Below are 21,326 nucleotides of genomic sequence, written 5' to 3'. Positions count from 1 at the left end.
TCGACGTACTTGCCAGAAGAGCACTCTGCCTGCCCGAAGAATAGCCGTGAGCTAACGGTGTCGAGCATAAACCCGCACCTTTCCATTTATCCATCAATCACCCCGGGGAGGGATGAAAAATGAGAGAATGAAGAATAGAGAGGTGTAAGTTGAGAGAAAAGCGAGGAAAAGGGTTTCGAGAGAAAATCCGAGCTTGAGAATTGAGTGATGTGAGAATCACAAATAAGAAGGGGTGGGAAACAATACCCAGATTGAACTGGCTCCTCGTGGTCCGAGGTCCCCCATCTTTGGTTACGCGTCTGTGTGTCGTGTCTCTTTCATTTGACGGTCTCGTCTTTTGTTTTTAGTCTTTCCCGAGCGTGTCTCGTTGTGTTTAGGTCGTGTACCTATATTTGAGTCCTTTCCGCTCTGTTCAGTGGTAGGCTCGATATCCCGGTTTGAAAAACCCTCATTCGATTTCAAAAATCGCTTATGCTCAGAATGCTGTGCCATTCTCTACATTGGAACGTGTTCCGACTCCAACCGGTTCCATCTTTGAGGTCCGTCCTGATTAGATTGGGCTGTCTTGTTTGAGAATTGCAGTGTGCAGAATGAACTGAATGCTGTGTTTTGGGCTGTATGCAGATCAATCCCCAACAGAGTAAGGGCTGTGTGTCTAAGAATCAGGCAGTGGGTTGCTTGGGTTGTTTCGGTTGTTAGCTGTTTAAGTTATCTGATTATGACAGTGCAAGTGTTCAATTTTCAGACAACCAATCAATTCCATTTACATTGAGGTGTAACATGATGAGATGCGATGCAATGCATGAAATGTGTAAATGTAAACACTTTTTCAGATAAAAAGTTCGTTTCGTTTCATTTCATTATCTTTTTCAAATGTACAAGCTTTGGAAACAAAACCTGCCTGTGGCAGTACAAGGTAATCTATCTACCAACCAAAAAGAAAAGTACAAGGAAAGAAAGAAAAGATAGCAAAAATCTACATCTATGTCAAGCACTCCGAAGGGCCGTCAGTCTGTCCTGGTCCTCTTCCTGGACGAGGGTCCAGGAGCATCAACAGCGTCGTCATCAGAGCCCGAGCTAGAACCGTCTGCGGTCTCCTCCTCCGACGACCCTGCCTCCGCCTCTGACTCCTCGTCGTCGTCATCGTCCGGGACTGGAGCCCGCGAGCTGCTCCCGACGTGAGTACGCCCACCCCTAGTGCGGGGAAATATCCTGCCCTCCTCATCTCTCCCCCGGGCAGGGACAGAAGGTCTGGCTGGAGCACCTCCTGCCATGGGAATCTGGAAGGGAGGCTGAAAAAGCACACAAAAAGTGAAATGCATCAGTATACTGTAGACAGTTTATCAGTGCAGAATGCAGTGTATGGATACAGTGTATGAATGCCGTGAGCAGTTTGTCAGTACAGAGTTTAGTGCAGAATGCAGTGTATGCAGTGCTCAGATACAGTGAGATCAGTGTATCAGGTGTTGTGCCGTGAATCAGATTATGCGAAGCAGTGTATGAATGGTTTGAGGCCAGTGTCAGAAGGACATACCGGTATGCTGTAGACAGCCAGAAGGTCAAATGTCCGCTGGAGCATCCCCATCATCGAGGCATTCATCGCCAACGACTGACGGGTGTACTCAGGAGAAGCCTGCAAAGGTATCAGATGCATTAGTATTCTGTGGAATATCAGTAAACTGAAGTGAGATAACTGTACGAAGTGCAGTGATACATACCGGCGGAAGGTCGGGGATGTCAGTGAACTCATGACCAGCCGGTGGAGGGGCGAAGGGGATCTGATAGGTCGACCCACCCTGCCCCTGGAAAGTCAGCACAGCAGGCAGGGCAGGCCAGCCAGCTCCTCGTCCTCCCCGCGCTCCGCCCCTGCCACGGACTCGGGCCCTCCTCGAAGATCCAGCCCCTGCTCCTGCTCCGGCCCCAGCCGCCGATGCTACAGGCCTGGCCCCCTCTGCTCGACGACCGCTCAAAGGTCGCATCAGGTACGTCCGCACGTACTCCTGATAGTCGCCGGTGCCTCGGAAGCCGGCCTCCTCCCAGCCGATGGAGTAATCATCCAGCTGCTCAGGGGTCAGCCCCTCGGTCTCCCTCATCTCTGCAGGAGGGTGAGCCGGGACTATCTGCTCAGGTAACCCGCGGGTCTGGCGTAGAAAACGCTCCCCCAGGTACCAAGCCCGACAGACCGGGCCCTCTAGCAGAATCCGGAAACGCGAGGTCTCCTCAGCACCAGGGAACCGACCCCGCATCGCCGACGGCAAGGAAGCCCATGGCCGCCATGTGATCTGAAAGTAACAGATAGTTTGTTATCTACTGTTATTGAAACATGCAGTGGGAAAGCGAAGCTAAACGAACTGAAAGTAAAGCATACCTCTGTGGGGGTGATGGTGTCGAAGTATCGGCGGAAGAAGCCGAATGTCTCCCGAGGTCGCCGGGTGCATCCCCCGTCAAAGCGACTCGAGAAAGGAACAGCCGGAGGAGGCTCCGCAACTGGTACAGGTGCAAGCCTAGGGAAGTAGGCATAAACCCACAACTGCAAAACAGATGTCAGTATGACCTTCAGATAAAGCAGGGTATACAGAATAAAGCAGAAATGGCAGAGCCGTGTGTTGTGCAGTGTATTGTGTGCAGTGTACAGTGTGAGCAGTGTACAGTCAGTGTAAAACAGAATGTATGTGTGTGCCGTGTGTACAGTATACAGTGAGTGTAAAGCAGACCGCAGTGTGTGCAGTATACAGAGTACAGAAAGTACGAGACAAAAATGAAAAGTGGAGAAGAAATGTACCTCCCAAGCTCGCCAGTAACCTCCGAGCAGCTGGCCGCTGCCGCGAGAAGCCGAGCTCATATATCCGTACAAGGTGGCCAGAGCAGCGCCGCCCCAATCGAAGTGTAGAATATCTCGGACGTCCACCAGTGCACTGAGAAGGCAGAGAGGCACGGTGTTCGCCCGGTCGGCGAAGATAGTAGTCCCGAAAAGGAACATGAGGAAGCCCCGAGCATATCTCTCCACGTCCTCCTCGGTCATCTGAGTCTCCTCCCCCAATGCGGGCAGGACCCTGAACTGTGCCTCGAACCAGGAATAGCGGACGAAGCCTGGGCGAGCTAGCGGAGGGGCCTCCCCCAGTAAATGAACCTGAGCGGCGGTCCACTCATCCATCGCTATGTCGAAGGGGATCGGATCACCCCCTACCCCAATGCCTGTGAGCATCGAGAAGTCATGAGGGGTCATCGTCATATCTCCTGTAGCAGAGAAATGGAAAGAATCGGTGGTGTTCCACCACCTCTCCGCCAAAGCAGCAAGGAGAGGTCTGCATGTGGAGAGCCTAGAGAGCCCTCGGCAGAAGGTGCCGAAGCCCGCTCGGTCCACGATGCGCTGGACCGCATCAGGGAGCTCGTCATACCACTCCCGCGCACCAGTATTCCCATACCCGCGAATGGTATGGGAACCCTCCTGCAAACAGAAAACAACAATTGCAGGACAACATTCAAAATGCGATTTTGAAAAGACAGATATGGCATGTATGCAAGTTTGTCAGATTCAGGCAGATACCGGGTGCCGGTGTGCTTATAGAAAATACGTGTGCTGTGTCAGCGTGTTTGGGCGTTTCAGAACAGATGTGGCATGTGTGCAAATCGAACAGATTCAGACAAATACTGGGTACCAGTGTGTGTGCAGTAGAATACAGTGTGTGCCGTGTGTTTGGGTGATTCAGGACTAGTGCAGTGTGTGTGCATGTGTCAGTCTCAAGCAGATATCAGTTGTATGTATGTTTACAGTCAACTACGGTCTACGGCATATCAGATTTCAGCAATTAAAGAATACAGCTAACTATGGCAGTTTTGTATCCTACATTGCAGAAAGTAAAGCAGAAGATGAAGAGTTACCTCGGGAGTGCCGAATGAAAGGTGGGAGGTAGGCTCGCGTAGCAGTAACTCAGGGGGCGCGTACCTCTCGAAGCTCCGGAACTGACGCAGGCCGTCAGGGGGCAGAACATGGATCGCCGGCCGGTAGGTCGCCGGGTCGAACGGGCGCTCGCTCAGTGGTAAAAGCTCGACCCCGGGGTCCATCTCGTGGTCCGGGGGAGTCCCGACACGTGGAATGTCGTCCGCCATGTAGAGAGTGGTGTGAAAATGGCCGGAAAAGGAAAACCGAGCCGGAATACGAAGAGTCAACTGAAAAGTCAACTCCCGAGAGGGTCGGAAATGGCCGGGAAGGCCGGAATGTGAAAGGACACGGAAATGAAGAGGAAAGTGAGGGGAACAAACCCCGAGAAGGCGAGAACGCCGAACGAGGCGCCGAAACGAGAATGTGATCGGTGGAAAGTGTCCGAAACGCGAAGAGAAACGCGAATCCGACGACGAAACGGGCGTAGAACGCGAAGAAACGGGCGAAAAATGAGACAGAAGCACTCTAGAGAGAGAGGGCAAGAATTTTCGGCGGTGGAAAAGTGAAGAATAAGGTTTTCAAGCCCTATTTTATAATGCCCGAAGTGAAAAGACAAAACTGCCCCGATTCAGCAACTGTTTGCCGGTCGGCAATGTTTTGTGCCGGCCGGCACTTTTTTGTGCCGATAGAATTATTTTTGTGCCGACGGCCAGCCGGTGGCCTCCCCTTTCGGCCGGTGGGGTTCCCACAGCCTTGGTTAGGCCATATGAGAAGTTTGTGGTCTTCATAGCTCAAGAAAGTGCAAGAAAGTGCATCTCCGATGTTCAACCGGCCTCCGTTTTGACTTCGGGCCGTGTCTCCAGTGCGTGGCACTCGAATTCGTGCAAGGTGTATCCTTTTTGTATCCTTTTTGAATTCAAAGGTTGCCCCATGTGTGTTGCACGAACTCATCACACTACTTCGGTGCATTACATCGCGCTGTCACGCGCCACACATTTGCATTGTTATGCACGTGTTACATGCGTTGCAACACGCACCCCTTTGCATTGTCGTGCACATTTCTCATGCATCATCATTGCATTTCCATTCCATGCATTGTCATGCATTCCGGAATACGTGCGTTGTTGCGCATTTAAGCCCATTTACACTCCGTGTGGCATGCACGTCACACTTGGCATTGCACTTGTTAGTGCATTGTATTTTGTTCGCGCTATTTTGCGCATCGCACTATTTTGTGCATTGCATTTGTTCGCGCTATCTTGCGCACCTTACTTGCACTTGTTAGTGCATTGTATTTTGTTCGCGCTATCTTGCGCACCTTACTTGCACTTGTTAGTGCATTGTATTTTGTTCGCGCTATCTTGCGCACCTTACTTGCACTTGTTAGTGCATTGTATTTTGTTCGCGCTATCTTGCGCACCTTACTTGCACTTGTTAGTGCATTGTATTTTGTTCGCGCTGTTCTGCGCATTGCACTTGTTAGTGCATTGTATTGTTCGTGCTGTTCTGCGCATTGCACTGTCTTGTGCATTTCAAACCTCGCGCTGTTCTGCGCATCGCACTGTTCTGTGCATTTCAAAATTGTTCGCGCTGTTTTGCGTATCTCATTGCATTTTGCATGCATTCCATCGCACTGTCTTGTGCACTCGCGTTGCCTAACGCATTGCGCTATTTTGCGCATCATACCGTCGTGCAATACCGCCGGTCTGGCGAGACCTTAAACACGCACGGTCTGGCGAGACCTTAAACACGCACGGTCTAGGAGACCTTAAATCCTTTGGAGGTGCGAAACCTTCAGCGCATTGTCACGCGTCTTGTAAATACCCCCGTGGTCTGGCGAGACCTTAAACACGCATGGTCTGGCGAGACCTTAAACACGCATGGTCTGGCGAGACCTTAAACACGTACGGTCTAGGAGACCTTAAATCCTTGGAAGGTGCAAGACCTTTATTGCATTGGTGTGCACACTATTGCTTTGTACATATCTTAAGCCGCGTGTTGTCGCGCATCTCATGCAACATGCATTTCACTTGCATCATTTGCATTTCAAAAAAAAACAACAAAAAAACATGCATTGTCATGCATACATTTTGCATCCCGGTCTAGGAGACCTTAAATCCTCTGAAGGTGCAATTCCTTCGGTGTTTGTCGTGCCCGAACGACTTTCGGTGGTCTGGTAAAGCCACCTGTCTGTGCTTGCGATGAGTTCCTAGAAGACCAACGGGGACGGTGGAAACTAGAGTTCGAACGGCTTATGCCTAGAACGCAAAGGTTCGGGAGTTCCGAGACTAAAGTCTGGTTTAAATACCCAGAGGTTTACCCTCGGCTTGAAATCTGTATGGAAGCCCCATAGGTTGAGGCGGCATGTCTACGCCTCAGTTCTGGATACTGAACCAACCTAGTATATCACCCTGTTGGTAAGATAGGGAAAGTTGCAATCATAGTCATTGCATATTTGCATTGTCTTGCATTTGCATTGTAGTTTGCATGCATTCATTGCATCACCTTCCGCCTTTGGCTTGCGCCTTTCCAGGTTGAGCTTGGTCTGGTATGTGTCCTTACTTTTCATGTTAGAACACAGTTCTTGTGTATCGCGCCGATTCCACATTGATATGTTGGTTGAGGGTTGCAGCACCTTTTCTGTGTTACACATGGCTCGTATGTGTGCATGCCTTTCCTAGGCAAGATTTGGTTTGGCTTGTATGCCATATCCATTGTATCCATTCCATTGCATATTTGTAAATATTGCATTGTAATATTGCATGCATTCATTGCATCACCTTCCGCCTAATGGCTTGCGCCTTTCCAGGTTGAGCTTGGTCTGGTATGTGCCCTTACTTTTCATGTTAGAACACAGTTCTGTATGTGTATCGCGCCGATTCCACGTTGATATGTTGGTTGAGGGTTGCGGCACCTTTTCTGTGTTACACATGGCTTGTATGTATGCATGCCTTTCCTAGGCAAGATTTGGTTTGGCCTGCGTGCCATATCCACCCATTACATTGTAGTGTAATTTTTGCATCCGGCATTAGGATCGTAGTCCTTTCTCCAGCGGGTTGTTTCCCCACTTGTGTCATTCCACCCAATACTTGTTCTTGCGTCTGTCTACAATACTCATAGTTCAGTTGACCGTTCTATGGTAGACAGACTTGTTACCTCCATCAATCTATTTGACATAGGTGTGGTTTCGAACCGCTCGTGATTGGATCACGATTCAATTGCTTTGCATGTAGCTTGCATTGTTTCAATTACATTGCATCTGCATTTGCATTGTTTATACATTGTTTTGTATATATCGCATATCGTTTTGCATCCACATTTGCATTGTCATGCATGTTGCTAACAATATTGTACCTGTTAAGTTTGTTTTCTTTTTCAGGCACGATATTGTATGTACGGTTCATTTGAAGCTGGTGCAACCAGACGAGCCGCGCAGGTATTGTATCTCCCGAGTGAGACGTATTGAGAATTCCATAATTCTCTTACATCCTTTCTGCATTGTAGTGTAGTTTGGTATGCTAGCTTAAAATTGTTGCATGTTTGCTTCATTACAGCTTTCTTTGCATGATCATAAGTTATGCTCGGCTCTGTGCATTGTCGTGCATTTTGCCCCTGCCTTCGGGCGCATATCTTATTTGTATTGCATGTTTGTCTAAGTCTTCGGCCTTGTCAAAAATGGGTCGTCTCTAGGCTTTGACATTCACTCCCGTCATTGTTATGACTTTCGAGTTCTGTCAAAGAGGGGCAACTGTAGACACCCCATTTTTGACCGTCCTCAAGACTCGGACGTCACCGCTTGAACACTCGGTGATTATCCTTGTTTGTGTTTGTTTGGAGTTCCCGGAGGTTTTGGCTCTCGCGCCCTACCTCAGAATCTCCGAACTTGACCGTTCAGTGTCCGGTTTTGCACCGAACACTTGTGTTTTGCCTTGGAAGGGCAGGGTAGGGCTTGTAGACCATCCCCACCCATCACCGGCAGTGGCTAGAGGCCACCGGCTGGTTTTTGCTGCCACCGGCAAAATAGTTTGCCGGTCGGCACTATTTGTTGCCGGTCAGCACTTTTTTGTGCCGGTCGGCACTTTGTTTGGCCAAGATGGCATTTTTTGCCGGCCGATTGCTGTTCATCTGCTTTTGCAGATATTTTAGGACAGCTGTTTAACTTTTTCTCCCCTCCATACACGTGTATGGAGGGATCTCCCTCTTGCAAAGCTTGTTGAATAAGCTTTACAAGAGGCTTATAGAGAGGGCTCTCTCTAAGGCTTAAAGGGAAGAGAGGCTTAGACATTTTTGAGAGAAAAAAGACAGAGGAGAGCTCTGGTTTTCTAGGGTTAGGGTTAGATACACTCAATCTATCTCTCTTTCCCTCCCATTTTGCACACTAGGTGTTTTGTGCCTTACTATTGCACACAAACACCTAGTGTTTCACCTTCCTCTTAAGATTAGAGTTCTAAGGGGTTGTTCTTGAGCTTCTTGACTGATTTGGAGCCAAAGGAGGCCATTGGAGCATCCTTGTTGAAGAGGACTACAAGGGTAAGAAACTTACACCTTTATTCCCCATTCTTGCATCAATTTTATACCTATCTTAGAGCTGTTTTTGTGATTATTGTATAACATAAAAAAGTTCTATTTTTAAGCCCTCTTTATTGTTTATTAAGAGTGTTTTGTTGTTTGAGGGGTGTTGACCACCCTTAAGCCCCAAAAGGCCTCATTTTGAGCCATTTTGTGCTAGCTCCGGGATTTTGGTGTTGAGGTCTCTTCACCACTGAAATCTTGAGGGATTTCAGTGGTAAAGATGATGCTTTGAAGTCCCAAGAAGGAGAGGGCCACCCCCTCTCCTTGTTGTCCTTGAAAAGGGCACATTTTGGCCTCTTAAAGAAGCCTATGCTTGAGTGTGTGTTGAGCATGTTTGGTTTGTTTTTCATGCTTATATATCCATGATATAACATGATTTCAAGTTGGTTTTGGAACCTTATGCATGTTTAGCATAGTTGCCATGTAATGCCTTATTTGTGCCTTAACATGTTCTAGGTTGTTAGCCTTTGTTGGAGCATGTTTTAGGCTTGTATTTGTGAAGGTTATATGCTTATTTTGCCATGTTTTAGATCTGTCCATAGTCGTTTGGGTCGATTTTAGCATGCATTATAAGGCTCCTTTGCATTTGGGCTTGTTGGCCTTGAGTATGTGCATGTGTAGCATGCCATCTTTGCATTGTTTTGGTGATTTGGGATCATTCTATATGTCATTTCAGTCCCATTTCCATGCTTGTTTGATTGCCTCGCATGTCTCTTTAATGCTTTGAAAGCATGTTTTGCAATGTTCCATGTTTTGGTGCCTTTGCATGCCTTTGAATTTGGGCCACTTAGATGCTATCTAAGGAGTCCTTTGGCCTTGTTATGAGCTAAAAATCTACTTTTAGTTGTTTAATGCATGCCATGTTTGGTCATGATAAGTGTAGTTCAATGCCTTATCAACTTGCCTTGAACACTTGGACTTTTTGTTGCATGCTTGACTTGATTTATAATTTGATTTGGCATCATTTTATAACATGATTTTAAGGCTCATGTTGCATGCTAATTTTCCATGTTTCCTTCTTTCAAGTGTGCTTGAATGTTGTTTGATTCATGCTTAAGTGTTGGTCCTTATGAGCATGTGTGTGTGCATGCCATTTAGCTCTCACTCTTTAGCACTTTTGGCTACTGTTTTAGGCCTATTTTAGAGTCGCCTAATTCATGTTTAAGTCCATCTTTGCATCCATTTGCATTGCCATATGCATGCTTGTATGCTTGCATGAGTTGATTGCCATGCCATGTTGCATTCCTAGCTTGTATGCCTAGGTTGCATTGCATTTCGCATGCATGCCTTGTTCCTTGAATTGGCGATAGGAATTGGGCCTTATTTGTTTGATTGGTGTGCATACATTTGAAATCAAAGATGCATACTCGGTTCTTTGGGCCATCATGCATGGAAATGCGTGATTGGTGGTCCGAGAATCGAGGCACATGTCCCTTTGAGTCATTACAATGATAAGAGACATGGTTGGTGCATACATGCCTTGAAATATGCTGCCATGCCTTGTTTTGCCCTTTGTCGCTGTGAGTTGCAGGTTCTGCAGAAATACTCTGCCGACCGGCAGTGTAATGTGCCGACCGGCACATTTTTCTCTGCCGACAGGCCCTATTTTGTGCCGATGGCCATACCACACTGCCGGTGGAAGTTTCATCTAGCCGGTGGTGATCCCCTCTGTCCAAGGATGTAGTCTTGAGGTTTTGACAACCTCCAGAGGAGGAAAGGGAGGAAAACAGAGGCAGCTTGCGCATGGTGGCGCGTTTCCCGAGACGCTTTCCTGCTTTAATTAATTTAATTTAATTTGTTAATTAAATTAGTTAATTTGTAATATTAATTAGCTTGCGTAGTTAGTTAATTTGTAATATTTATTTGGTCCCTCCGAGCGAGGGCAAACTTGTAATAAGTGTGGGTGTGTGTGTGTATGTCTTCCAACCTCACGTCTTTCTTCCCTTTTACTTACCTGCTTTGATGGTTAGTATTAGGTCATGTTTAATTCAGCATACCTCATGCTATGCATGTGTGCATCCATGCATTTGTATTACATGCATTAGGCTCGGTACATCACGCTAATTGCATCAATACTCCAATTTTCAAACTGAATACGTGATAATTGTGCATTTTCACATGACATGTTTAGGATAGCCGAGCCTATTCTAGTAACATTTTGTATGCGATGCATTAGGCACTTCACATGGACTTGGATCATGCATGTTTGCTAACAAGTTCTTTGTTTTGGCACGGAGTACTATGTAAGTATTTCCGCTTTAGCATATCGCATGAGTGTGAATGTTACCATGACAGCATGCTTAACATGTGGCTAGATGCTTATGTGTTAAACTGTTTTGGATGCCTGTGGGTGAAGGTTGGATTGTTTGAGTTGGAAAAACTCGTTGAAATCCGTATTTTAGCCTACTTGCGAGTAGCAAATTCCAAAGCATTTTCAAACCGAATGGATATGCAATGTTTATTCCCAAATTAGGCAATCTAGTCTATACTTGTTTGCTGCGCGCATAACATAGTAATGCTAGGCTAATAATTGGATTAAGAACACATAACGTTTTCAAAAACGGATATCACGGTTAGTAGAGGCCGGTCTTCGGACCGGGCGAAAGGGGGTGCTCATAGCTGACCTTCCCCGATCGTACCCAAGCTCCCGAGCCGAGACAACTCCGGTGATGACGGACATGTGGCCTTCGGCACCGAGTCAGGGTTTCCTAAATTCTCCCATTTTAAAATATTTAGGTGGCGACTCTGTATCTGGCAAAGCAGTCCATGTTTGGCACTACTTTTTCAATAAAATCTGTTTTCTCAAACGATTTGCCAGATTTGGACTCTTTGGTTCAGATTAAGAACCGTGACACAAATCGAGAGTCCGAACTGTAGCACGAGGTCCCACGCGGGCGCGTCTACACATACACAATGGCATAAACATGAAGCATGAAACATCAATTCTTGAAACATCAAAAAAGTCATGAAATGCAAGCATGTGAGCATGATAAGAGGACTGAAATAACATGGTGAATAGTCCCAAATCACTAAATCGATACAAGAATGTCATGGTATACATTCATACACTTAAGGTCAACAAGCCGGAATGCAAAGGAGCTATACTAAGCATGCCAAATCCGACCCAAACAACTATGGACAGACCTCTAGCATGGCAAAATAAGCACACAAGCTTCACAAAACTAGACCTAAAACATGCTCGAACGAAGGCTAACAACCTAAGGCATATTAAGGCAATAACATGGCATTACATCGTAGGTATGCTAAGCATGCATGGTGTACCAAAACCAACATACAATAAGGTTATATCATGGCATAATAAGCATGGAAAATAGCCAAGATATGATCAATACACATTCTAACATGATGCTCTCTCAAGAGGCCAAAAGGGGTCCATTTCAAGGACAACAAGGAGAGGGGGTGGCCCTCTCCTTTTGGAGACTTCAAGGCACCATCTCCACCACTGAAATCCCTCAAGATTTCAGTGGTGAAGAGGCCCAAACACCAAAGTCTCGAAACTTGCTCAAAATGGCTCAAAATGGGGCCTTTCAAGGCCTAAGAGGGGTCAAACACCTCCAAACCAAAAAACACTCTTAATAAACAATCAAGAGGACTAAAAAACAGAACTTTTTTGTATTATACACCAAGCTCAAAAACGATTTTAAGATAGGTAAAAATACAATGCAAGATTGGAGAATAAAGGGGCTAGTTTCTTACCCTTGAAGACCCCTTCACAAATGATGCTCCAACAGCCCTCCTTGGCTTGAAAACAGCTCCAAAACTTCAAAAACAACCTCTTAGAACCTCAGTAGCTAAGTGAAGGTGAAACACTATGTGTTTATGTGCAATAGTAAGACACAAATGCACTTAAACACACACAAGAGGGAGATATAGAGATAGAAAGTGTATGGTTTCTAACCCTGGAACTCAAAACCCTAAAAATGGCTGTCCAAAAATATCTAAGGTCTCTCAAGTCTCTCTAACCCTAAAGCCAAGAGAGAAGGCTCTCTCTTATAGAGCTTCTTGTCTTGGAAAGCTTACAAGACAAGCTTCCAAGAGAGAGATCCCTCCATACACGTGTATGGAGGGGAGCCAAAAGCAAGACAGCTGTGATAAAATATCTGCAAAAGCAGATGCACAGTAGTCGGCCAGCCAAAGATGCCATTTTGGCAAAAATTGGTGCCGACCGGCAACAAATAGTGCCGACCGACAACAAAATGTGCCGATGGCAACAAAAACCAGCCGGTGACCTCTAGCCACTGCCGGTGGTGTGTGGGGATGCCTCACAAGGCATTCCCTGCCCTTCCAAGGCAAAACACAAGTGTTTGGTGCAAAACACAAGTGTTTGGTGCAAAACCAAACACTAAACAGTCAAGTTCGGAGATCCTGAGACAAGGCGCGTAGCCGAGACCTCCGGGAACTCCAAACGAACACAAACATGGATAATCACCCAGTGTTCCAATGGTGACGTCCAAGTCTTGAGGACGGTCAAAAATGAGATGTCTACAGTTGCCCCTCTTTGATAGAACTCGAAAGTCATAACAATGACGGGAGTGAATGTCGAAGCCTAGAGACGACCCATTTTTGACAAGGCCGAAGACTCAGACGAACATGCAAGACAAACAAGATATGCGCCCGAAGGCAGGGGCAAAATGCAAGACAATGCACAGAGTCGGACATAACTTATGATCATGCAAAGAAAGCTGTAATGAAGCATACATGCGACAGTTTTAAGCTAGCATTCACCAAACTACACTACAATGCAGAAAGGATGTAAGAGAATTATGCAATTCTCAATACGCCTCACTCGGAGGATACAATACCTCTGCGGCTCGTCTGGTTGCACCAGCCTCAAATGAACCGTACATACAATATCGTGCCTGAAAAGAAAACAAACTTAACAGATACAATATTGTTAGCAACATGCATGACAAATGCAAGAATGGATGCGAAATGATATGCAATATATACAAAACAATGTATAAACAATACAAATGAAGATGCAATGTAATTGAAACAATGCAAATTGTATGCAAAGCAATTGAATCACGATCCAATCACGAGTGGTTCGAAACCACACCTATTTCAAATAGATTGATGGACGTAACAAGTCTGTCTACCATAGAACGGTCAACTGAACTATGAGCATTATAGACAGACACAAGAACAAGTATTGGGGGGGATTGACATAAGTGGGGAAACAACCCGCTGGAGAAAGGACAATGATCCTAATGCCGGATACAAAAATTACACTACAATGCAATATATATATATATATGGATATGCTAGGGAGATGAAATGGATATGGCACGCGACCAAACCAAATCTTGCCTAGGTAGGGCATGTACGCATACAGGCCATGTCTAACATAGAACGGTCTACTGAACTATGCTTCGACACGAGAAGTATGGGCACATACCAGACCAAGCTCAACATGGAAAGGCGCAAGCCATAGATGGAAGGTGATGCAATGAATGCATGCGATCTACAATGCAGTGGATATGGCACGCAGGCCAAACCAAATCTTGCCTAGAAAAGGCATGTACGCATACAAGCCATGTCTAACACAGAAAAGGTGCCGCAACCCTCAAACCAACATACCAGCGTGGAATAGGCGCGTACATATGCAGAACTGTGTTTTAACGTGAAAAGTAAGGGCACATACCAGACCGAGCTCAACATGGAAAGGCGCAAGCCATAGATGGAAGGCGATGTAATGAATACATGCAAACTACAATGCAATGGATATGGCACGCGGGCCAAACCAAATCTTGCCTAGGAAAGGCATGTACACAAACAAGCCGTGGCTAACATAGAACGGTCTACTGAACTATGCTTTGACACGAGAAGTATGGGCACATACCAAACCAAGCTCAACATGGAAAGGCGCTAGCCATAGATGGAAGGTGATGCAATGAATGCATGCAAATTACCATGCAATATTTACAAATATACAATGGAATGGATATTTACAAAATGCATGACAATGCAGTATGATGCGATCTACTGGGGAAAATGCAATGAATGCATGCAAGCTACAATGGAAATGCATGACAATGCACTATGATGCAACGACTATGATTGCGACTTTCCCTATCTTACCAACAGGGCGATATACTAGGTTGGTTCAGTATCCAGAACTGAGGTGCCGACATGCTGCCTCAATCTCTGGGGCTTCCATACAGATTTCAAGCCGAGGATACACCCCTGGGTATTTAAACCAGACTTTAGTCTCGGAACTCCCGAACCTTTGCGTTCTAGGCATAAGCCGTTCGAACTCTAGTTTCCACCATCCCAGTCGGTCTTCTAGGAACTCACCGCAAACATAGGCAGGTGGCTTTACCAGACCACCAAAAGTCGTTCAGGCACGACAAACACCAAAGGAATTGCACCTTCAGAGGATTTAGGGTCTCCTAGACCGGGGAGACTGCACAAGAAATGCACCGAATGTTTCGCACCTCCAAAGGATTTAAGGTCTCCTAGACCGTGTAATACCTGTGCTTAAGACATGCCTGGCAATGCAACCGAACTGCACACATCAATGTGCCGAAGGATTTGCACCTTCCAAGGATTTAAGGTCTCCTAGACCGTGCGTGTTTAAGGTCTCGCCAGACCAACGCAATATGCATGACAAAGCAAGAATGAGGCACGCATGCCACATGGAATGTAAACTGATACAATTGGACTTATACTCCACGAAAAACTGTGCACATCAATGCACCGGAGGTTTCGCACCTCCCAAGGATTTAAGGTCTCCTAGACCGTGCGCATTTAAGGTCTCGCCAGACCAACGCAATGTGCATGACAATGCAAGAATGAGGCGTGCATGCTAATGCTAATGACGACACACATGCCAGCGAAAATGTGACATGCATGCCGATGCAAATGAAGCATGATGCAAGATGATACAAATGAGACACGCGTGCCTCATAAGATGCAAAATGATACAAGTGTGACACGCACGCCACACGGAATGTAAAATGATACAAATGAGACACGCGTGCCTCATAAGAGGCAAAATGATGCAAGTGTAACACGCATGCCACACGGAATGCAAAATGATACAAATAAGACACGCGTGCCTCATAAGATGCAAAATGATGCAAGTGCGACACGCATGCCACACGGAATGCAAAATGAAACAAATGAGACACGCGTGCCTCATAAGATGCAAAATGATGCAAGTGCGACACGCATGCCACACGGAATGCAAAATGAAACAAATGAGACACGCGTGCCTCATAAGATGCAAAATGATGCAAGTGTGACACGCATGCCACACGGAATGCAAAATGAAACAAATGAGACACGCGTGCCTCATAAGATGCAAAATGATGCAAGTGTGACACGCATGCCACGCGGAATGCAGACTTTGACAAATGGACTTATACGTTATGCGAAGCCGGTTTGTATTCAAAACAATGCAATGTACTAACAAGTACAAGTGAGGTGGGCAAGATAGCGCGAGAGGATGCATGCAAGATGCAAGTAAGGTGCACAAAACAGTGCGATGCGCAAGAAAGCGCGAGTGATGAATTGCACAAAACAGCGCGATTGATTTTGAAATGCACAAAACAGTGCGATTGATTTGAAATGCACAAAAAAGTACGATGCGCTAAACAGCGCGATTGATTTTGAAATGCACAAAACAGTGCGATGCGCTAAACAGCGCGATTAATTTTGAAATGCACAAGACAGTGCGATGCGCTTTGAAGTGCACAAAACAGTGCGATGCGCTAAACAGCGCGATTAAAATGCAATGCACAAAACAGTGCGATGCGCTAAACAGCACGAGTGATTTTGAAATGCACAAAACAGTGCGATGCGCTAAACAGCGTGATTGAAATGCAATGCACAAAACAGTGCGATGATATGCGATACACATGGGGCAACTTTTGAGTTTTGTAAAAGCCAAAAGGATACGGAAAGGATACACCTTGCACGAGTTCGAGTGCCACGCACTGAAGACACGACCCGAGGTCAAAACGGAGGCCGGTTAAGCGTCGGAAACACACTGTTTTGCACTGTTTTGAGTACTAAAGGCTCTGGACCCCACAAATAACTCAAAAAAGGGTACAGGAGGCTCCAAAATCACTGTAGGAGACCACCAGATGTCCACCGGCCATTAGAGTAAATCACCGGCCGTCCATCGGCACTCATTCAATTCCATCGGCACAATTTTCTGCCGGCCGGCACAAAATGTTGCCGACCGGCAAAAAGTTCCTGAGTCGGGGCAGCTTCGACATTTCACCTTGGGTGTTTTAAAATAGGGTTTCTAAACCCTATTTCCACTTCCTCTTTCACCGAAAACTCACACCCTCTCTCTCTAGAGTGTTTTTCTCTCATTTTTTCTCTGTTTCTTTGCGTTCTACGTCCGTTTCGTCGTCGGATTCGCGATTTTCTTCGCGTTTCAGACATTTTCAACCGAACAAAACTTTGTTTCGGTGCCACGTTTGCCTTTCCCACCTTTTTGGGGTTTGTTCGCCTCGCTTTCCTCTTGATTTCCGTACCCTTTTCACATCCCGCCCTTTCCGGTCATTTTCGGCCTTCCTGGGAGTTGACTTTTCGGTTGACTGTCCGTATTCTAGCCCGGTTTTCCTTCCTCCGGCTATTTTCTCATCATTTTTTATATGGCGGATGACATTCCACGCGGTGGGACTCCCCTGGATCGCGAGATGGATCCCGCGGTCGAGCTCCTACCCTTGAGCGAGCGCCCGTTCGACCCGGCGACCTACCGGCCGGCGATCCATGTTCTGCCCCCTGACGGACTGCGCCAGTTCAGGAGTTTCGAGAGGTACGCGCCACCTGAGCTACTACTGTGTGAGCCTATCTCCCACTTGTCCTTCGACACTTCTGAGGTAATTCTCTTTTCTCTGCTTTACTTTCTGCAATGTAGGATACAAAACTGTCAACTGCCATGGCCGATTACAGTCGACACTCTGTATATTGTAGTTGATTGCAAATGCACTTGCAACTGATATCTGCTTGAAACTGACACATGCACACACACTGCACTAGCCCTGAATCATCCAAACACACGGCGCACACTGTATTTCACTGCACACACATTGGCACCCCGTACTTGCTTGAGTTAGGAAACACGCACACATGCTATACTGTACTGAACCACCCGAACACGCTGACGCATCACACATTGTAGTTCACTATAAGCACACCGGCACCCAGTATTTTCTTGAATCTGTCAAACTTGCACACATGCTACATCTGTTCTGAACCACCCAAACATGCTAACGCATCACACGTTGTAGTTCACTGTAAGCACAACGGCACCCGGTATTTGCTTGAATTTGTCAAACTTGCACGCATGCTACATCTGTATACTGCTTAGAACTGCATTTTGAATATTGCCTCGCAATTTTTGTTTTCTGTTTACAAGGGGATTCCCATACCATTCGTGGGTATGGGAATACCGGCGCCCGGGACTGGTATGCCGAGCTTCCTGATGCGGTCCGTCGCATAGTGGACAAGGCAGGTTTCGGCGCATTCTGCAGAGGGCTCTCGCGACTCACTACGTGCAGACCTCTACTCGCCGATCTGGTGGAGAGGTGGTGGGACACCACTGATTCATTTCATTTCTCTGCGGCACGGGATATGACGATGACCCCTTATGATTTCTCGATGCTCACAGGCATCAGGGTAGGGGGTGATCCGATCCCTTTCGATATCGACATGGACGAGTGGACTGCCGCTCAGATCCATCTACTCGGTGAGGTGCCACCCCTCGCTCGCCCAGGCTACGTCTGATACTCCTGGTTTGAGGTGTAGTTCCGGGTCCAGCCCACCCTCGTTGACGCAGCTCCGATGACTCCGAAGGCCGTGGAGAGGTACGCTCGCGGCTTCCTCATGTTCTTATTCGGGACGACCATCTTCGCCGGCCGGGCGAACACCGTGCCTCTCTGCCTACTCAGCGCACTGGTGGACGTCCGAGGCATCTTGCATTACGACTGGGGTGGTGCTGCTCTGGCCACTCTCTATGGGTACATGAGCTCGGCTTCCCGCGGCAGCGGACAATTGCTCGGAGGCTACTGGCGGGCTTGGGAGGTACATTTCTTCTCCGCTTTTCATTACTGTTCTATATTTTCTGTACTCTGTACACTGCACACACTGTAGTCTGCTTTATACTTGCTGTATACTGTACACACGGCACACACATACACTCTACTTTACACTGACTGTACACTGCTCACACTGCACAATACACTGCACAACACATGGCTCCGCCATTTCTGCTTTATTCTGTATTCTGCTTTGTCTGATAGTCATCTTGATGTTTTTTTCTGTAGTTGTGGGTTTACGCCTACTTTCCTAGGCTCGCACCCGTACCGGTCACGGAGACCCCTCTGGTCATCCCCTTTTCGCGCCGCTTTGACGGGAGATGCACCCGGAGGCCGCGAGAGACTTTCAGCTTCTTCCGCCGCTTCTTTGATACCATCACTCCCGCGGAGGTATGTTTTACTCGTAGTTCATTTAAGCTTCGCCTTTCCACTGCATATTTCAATAACAGTAGATAACAAACTGTGTTGCATTTTCAGATCACCTGGCAGCCTTGGGCTCCTTTGCCAGCCGTGACGCGGGATCGGTTTGCCGGTGCCGATGAGACCTCGCGTTTCCGGATCTTGTTGGAGGGCCCGGTCTGTCGAGCTTGGTACCTGGGTGAGCGTTTCTTACGGCAGACCCTGGGATTACCTGAGCAGATAGTCCCGGTTCACCCTCCCGAGGATATGAGGGAGACCGAGAGGCTCACCACTGAGCAGATTGACGATTACACCATCGGTTGGGAGGCGACTCGCTTAAGAGGCATCGGCGACTACCGAGAGTACGTACAGACGTATCTTATGCGGCCTCTGAGCGGCGGCCGTCGAGCTGAGGGAGTTAGACCCATGGCGCCAGCAGCGAGGGCGGGAGCCGGAGCTGGGGCCGGAGCTTCGAGGAGGGCCCAAGTCCGTGGCAGGGGCGGAGTTCAGGGGGGACGGGGGACCGGTTGGCCTGTTTTGCCTACTTCACTGACTTTCCGAGGGCAGGGCGGGGCGATCTATCAGGTCCCCTTCGCCCCTCCGCCAGCTGATCACGAGTTTGTCGGTGTCCCCGACTTACCTCCGGTATGTATTACTGCATTTCTGTACAGTCATTTCATTTCAGTTTATTTGATATTCCACAGAATACTGATGTATCTGATACTTTTGCAGGCTTCTTCTGCGTACACCCGGCAGTCATTGGAGATGAATGCCTCCATGATGGGGATGTTGCAGCGGACCTTTGATCTTTTGGCCCTCTACAGCATTCCAGTATGTTTTCCTGATCACGGCCTCAAATCACTCACAAGCTGATTCACGTAATCTGATGCACGGCACAATATCTGATACACTGATCTCACAGCGTCTGATACACTGCATACACTGCATTCTGCACTGATAAACTGCTCACGGCATTCACTCACTGTACTCATACACTGCATTCTGCACTGATAAACTGTTCGCGGCATTCACTCATACTGTACTCATGCACTGCATTCTGTACTGATATACTGCCTTCGGCATTCTCACACTGTACACTGCATTCTGCACTGATAAACTGTCCACAACATTCACTCACTGTACTCATACACTGCATTCTGCACTGATAAACTGTCCACAATATACTGATGCATTTGCCTTTTGTGTACTTTTTTTAGCCTCCTTTCCAGATTCCCGGGGTAGAAGGTGCTCCAGCTGGACCTTTCGTCCCTGCCCGAGGGAGAGATGAGGAGGGCCGAGTATTCCCCCGCTCCAAGGTGGGGCGCACTTATGCCGGGAGTAGCTCGCGAGCTCCAGTCCCTGATGATGATGACGATGAGGATGACGAGCCGGAGGCGGAGGCAGAGTCGGAGGCGGAGTCATCGGAGGAGGAGACCGGAGGCGGCACTAGCTCGGGCTCTGACGACGATGCTGATGATGCTCCTGGACCTTCGTCCAGGAAGAGGACTAGGACAGACTGATAGCCCTCGGAGTCATTGGACACGGATACAGATTTTTGCTATTTTTCTTTTCTTTGTGCTTTTCCTTTTTGTTGGTAGTTTGATTACCTTGTACTGCCGCGGGCAGATTTTTGTTTCCAAAACTTGTGTACTTAAAAGATTATGAAATGAACAAACTTTTTATCTTAAAAAGTGTTACATTTACATATCTCATGTATTGCATCGCATCCCATCATGTTACACTTCAATGTAAATGAAATTGATCTGTGGTCTGAATGTTGAACACTTGCACTGTGGTAATCGGATGACTAAACAGCCAACAGCAACATAGCCCGAGCAACCCACTGCCTGATTCTGGATGCACAGCCCTTACTCTGCCGGGGATTAATCTGCATACAGCCCATAGCACAGCATTCGGTTCATTCTGCACACAGCAAATTCTGAGCGAACGGCCCAATCTGACAAGACGGAGCTCAAAGACGGAACTGGTTGGAGTTGAAGCATGCTCAAATATAGAGAATGGCACAGCATTCTGAGCATAAACGATTTTTGAAATTGAATAAGGGTTTTTCAACCGGGGTATCGAGCCTACAACTGAACACGGCGAGAAGGACTCAAACAAAAAGGGTACACGACCCAAGCATAACGAGACACGCTCGGAAGAGACCTGAAACAAAGGTTCAGGTAAACAAAACAAACGACACGACATACAGACGCGTTAACGATGGCGGGGGACCCCAGATCACGAGGAGCCAGTTTCTCTGGGTATTATTTCCCACCCTTTCTGATTTGTGATACTTACATCACTCTGGCACTCAAGCTCGGTTTTTTCTCTCAAAACCCTTTTCCTCACTTTTCTCTCAACTTACACCTCTCTATTCTTCATTCCCTCTTTTT

General features: G+C 47.2%; 1 protein-coding gene across 1 annotated transcript; it reads right to left on the bottom strand.

Moving 5' to 3' along the window:
- Positions 1 to 890: 890 nt before the first annotated feature.
- LOC145819473 (uncharacterized) lies at positions 891 to 2,892 on the bottom strand. The gene is made up of 5 exons (XM_082913474.1): positions 2,783 to 2,892; positions 2,369 to 2,530; positions 1,719 to 2,282; positions 1,535 to 1,633; positions 891 to 1,292 (listed from the first exon to the last, which is right to left on the bottom strand). The coding sequence occupies exons 1-5, from the start codon at positions 2,840 to 2,842 to the stop codon at positions 1,008 to 1,010; spliced, it is 1,170 nt and encodes a 389-aa protein (XP_082769600.1). The 5' UTR covers positions 2,843 to 2,892; the 3' UTR covers positions 891 to 1,007.
- Between the last annotated feature and the right edge of the window lie 18,434 nt (positions 2,893 to 21,326).

Source organism: Camellia sinensis, chromosome 2, assembly GCF_055761805.1.
Source record: "Camellia sinensis isolate YWXY chromosome 2, ASM5576180v1, whole genome shotgun sequence".
Lineage (NCBI taxonomy): Eukaryota > Viridiplantae > Streptophyta > Magnoliopsida > Ericales > Theaceae > Camellia > Camellia sinensis.
The sequence above is the reverse complement of the archived record's forward strand: the minus strand, read 5'-3'. Positions and strand labels throughout refer to the sequence as shown.

Bases quoted from the DNA above. Each gene is read 5' to 3' on its own strand.
- LOC145819473 (XM_082913474.1), bottom strand. From the start codon at position 2,842: ATGAGCTCGGCTTCTCGCGGCAGCGGCCAGCTGCTCGGAGGTTACTGG. The intron at 2,531-2,782 runs GTACATTTCTTC...TCTGTTTTGCAG, and splicing joins GTTACTGGCGAGCTTGGGAG to TTGTGGGTTTATGCCTACTT. The intron at 1,293-1,534 runs GTATGTCCTTCT...GTGCTTTTTCAG, and splicing joins TGGCTGTCTACAGCATACCG to CCTCCCTTCCAGATTCCCAT.